This window comes from Vombatus ursinus, unplaced genomic scaffold, assembly GCF_900497805.2.
Source record: "Vombatus ursinus unplaced genomic scaffold, bare-nosed wombat genome assembly UNPS02009571.1, whole genome shotgun sequence".
Classification (NCBI taxonomy): Eukaryota; Metazoa; Chordata; class Mammalia; order Diprotodontia; family Vombatidae; genus Vombatus; species Vombatus ursinus.
The window spans coordinates 4,616-7,406 of NW_020949349.1; the positions used below are offsets into that span (position 1 = coordinate 4,616).

Genomic DNA, 2,791 nt, shown 5'->3' on the forward strand with positions numbered 1-2,791 from the left:
TCCCAAAGGGCAGGGACTGTTGTTTGCCTCTTTTTGTAGTAGCCTAAGCACAATGCCCAGCATATTATAGGCACTTATTAAATGTTTACTGACTAACTGCTCCCATTCTATTCATCTCAAAAACAATTCCTGTTTCCTTCATTCTCTCACAAATACCCTCCAGAGATGGGTATTTGATCCCACTCCCTTCTGCCCATTCCACATTTGGCACCCTCAATCATCCCCCCCCCCCCCCCCCCAAATGTTCAACCTTTCCCCACTAACAGATTCCTTTCCAACATGACAGTCTCCCTCATCCCTGAAGACTCTTTTACTAGACCCTAAATGCTACCCACTTGAGTTATTACTCATTCTCAACAACATTGAACAACTGTAAATGACTTAGCTCTTCACATCTATACCATGATCCAAGATAGTTCCAAGGGACTCATGATGGAACATGCTGTCCACCTCCCGAGAAAGGACTCATGGATTCTGAATGCAGATGGAAGCAGACTGTTTTCGCTTTATTTTTTTCATGGTTTTCTCCTTTGGTCTGTTTCTTCTTTCACAGTATGACTAATATGGAAATATGTTTCACATGACTGCACATATATAACCTTTATCAAACTGCTTACCATTTTAGGAAGAGGGGAGGGAGAAAAATTTGGAATTCAAAATTTTGTAAAAATGAATGTTGAAAGTTGTCTTCACATATAATTGGAAAAAAGAAAATACTATTTAAAAAAAAAGATTTCTATCACTTATGAATTCTCTGATGGGAAATAAGGGCTGACTTTTTCCTGAAGGCTTGACCACATTGATTACATTCCCAAAGTTCTCTCCAGTGTGGATTCTCTGATGTACAGTAAGACCAGCCCTCTGTGTGGAAATCACTCTACATGGATTACATTCATAAGATTTCTCTCCACTGAAGGATCACACTCTACATGGATTACATTCATAAGACTTCTCTCCATTGATGTACAAGAACACTGGAGCTACATCTGAAAGTTTTTCCACATTGACTACATTCCTAAAGTTTTTGTCCAGTGTGGATTCTCTGATGTTCAGCAAGTTCTTTCTTTTGGATGGTTTTTTCCACATTGATTACATTCCTAAGGTTTCTCTTTAGTGTGGATTCTCTGATGGACAGTAAGACCAGCCCTCTGTGTAAAAGTCTTTCTACATTGATTACATTCATAAGGTTTCTCTCCATTGTGGATTCTCTGATGTACAGGAAGACTGGAGCTACATCTAAAAGTTTTTCCACACTGATTACACTTATAAGGTTTCTCTCCAGTGTGGATTCTTTGATGTACAGTGAGACTGGAGCGGCATGTGAAAGTCTTTCCACATTGATTACATTCATAAGGTTTCTCTCCAGTGTGGATTCTCTGATGATGATCAAGACTGGCCCTCTGAGGGTAAGCCTTTCCACACTGATTACATTTATAAGGTTTTTCCCCAGTGTGGTTTCTCTGATGTACAGCAAGACCAGATCTGGTTCTGAATGTCTTTCCACATTGATTACATTCAAAAGGTTTCTCTCCAGTGTGGGTTCTCTGATGTACAGTAAAACTGCTCCTCTCTGTAAAAGTCTTTCCACATTGATTGCATTCATAACGTTTCTCTCCAGTGTGGATTCTCTGGTGTACAGTAAGACTGGAGCTGTATCTGAAAGTCTTTTCACATTGATTGCATTCATATGGTTTCTCTCCAGTGTGGATTCTCTGATGGTGATCAAGACTGGCCCTCTGCGTGAAAGCCTTTCCACATTGATTACATTTATAAGGTTTCTCTTTAGTGTGGGTTCTCTGATGGACAGTAAAACTGCTCCTTTCTGTAAAAGTCTTTCCACAATGATTACATTGATACGGTTTCTCTCCAGTGTGGATTCTCTGATGTACAGCAAGATTGGTGCTGGATCTGAAACCCTTTCCACATTGATAACATTTATAAGGTTTCTCCCCTGTGTGGATTCTCTCATGTAAAGCAAGACTGGCCCTCTGTGTAAAAGCCTTTCCACACTGATTACATTCATAAGGTTTTTCTCCAGTGTGGATCCTCTCATGTAGAGCAAGCCTGGTACTGCATCCAAAAGTCTTTCCGCATTGATTGCATTCATAAGGTTTCTCCCCAGTGTGGATTCTGCCATGTAAAGTAAGACTGGCCCTCTTTATGAAAGTCTTTCCACACTGATTACATTCATATGGTTTCTCTCCAGTGTGGATTCTCCAATGTTGAGTAAGACTGGAGCTGGATCTGAAACCCTTTCCACATTGATTACATTCATAAGGTTTCTCTCCAGTGTGGACTCTCTGATGTACAGGAAGACTGGAGCTGTATCTGAAAGTCTTTCCACACTGATTGCATTCATAACGTTTCTCTCCAGTGTGGGTTCTCTGATGTACAGTAAGACCACCCTTCTGGGTAAAAGTCTTTCCACATAGATTACATTCATGAAGTTTCTCTCCAGTGTGGGTTCTCTGATGTACAGGAAGACTAGAGCTACATCTGAAAGTCTTTCCACATTGATTACATTCATAACGTTTCTCTCCTGTGTGGGTTCTCTGATGTACAGTAAGACCGCCTCTCTGTGTAAAAGCCTTTCCACATTGATTACATTCATAAGGTTTCTCTCCAGTGTGGATTCTCTCATGTACAGCAATATCGTTCCTAAATCTGAAAGTCTTTCCACATTGATTACATTCATAAGATTTCTTTCTGGTGTGGATTCTCTGGTGTATTATAAGGGATGAGTTTTCACTAAAAGCTTGGCCACATTCATGACACTCATGTGGTTTCTCTC

General features: G+C 40.3%; 1 protein-coding gene across 1 annotated transcript; it reads right to left on the minus strand.

Annotated features, from left to right (window-relative positions):
* Positions 1-1,018: 1,018 nt before the first annotated feature.
* On the minus strand, positions 1,019-2,786 carry LOC114035905 (zinc finger protein 160-like; the record flags this gene model as incomplete). The annotated part of the gene is made up of 1 exon (XM_027852298.1): positions 1,019-2,786. A coding segment is annotated over one exon (1,689 nt), but the record flags the coding sequence as incomplete, so codon positions are not given.
* Between the last annotated feature and the right edge of the window lie 5 nt (positions 2,787-2,791).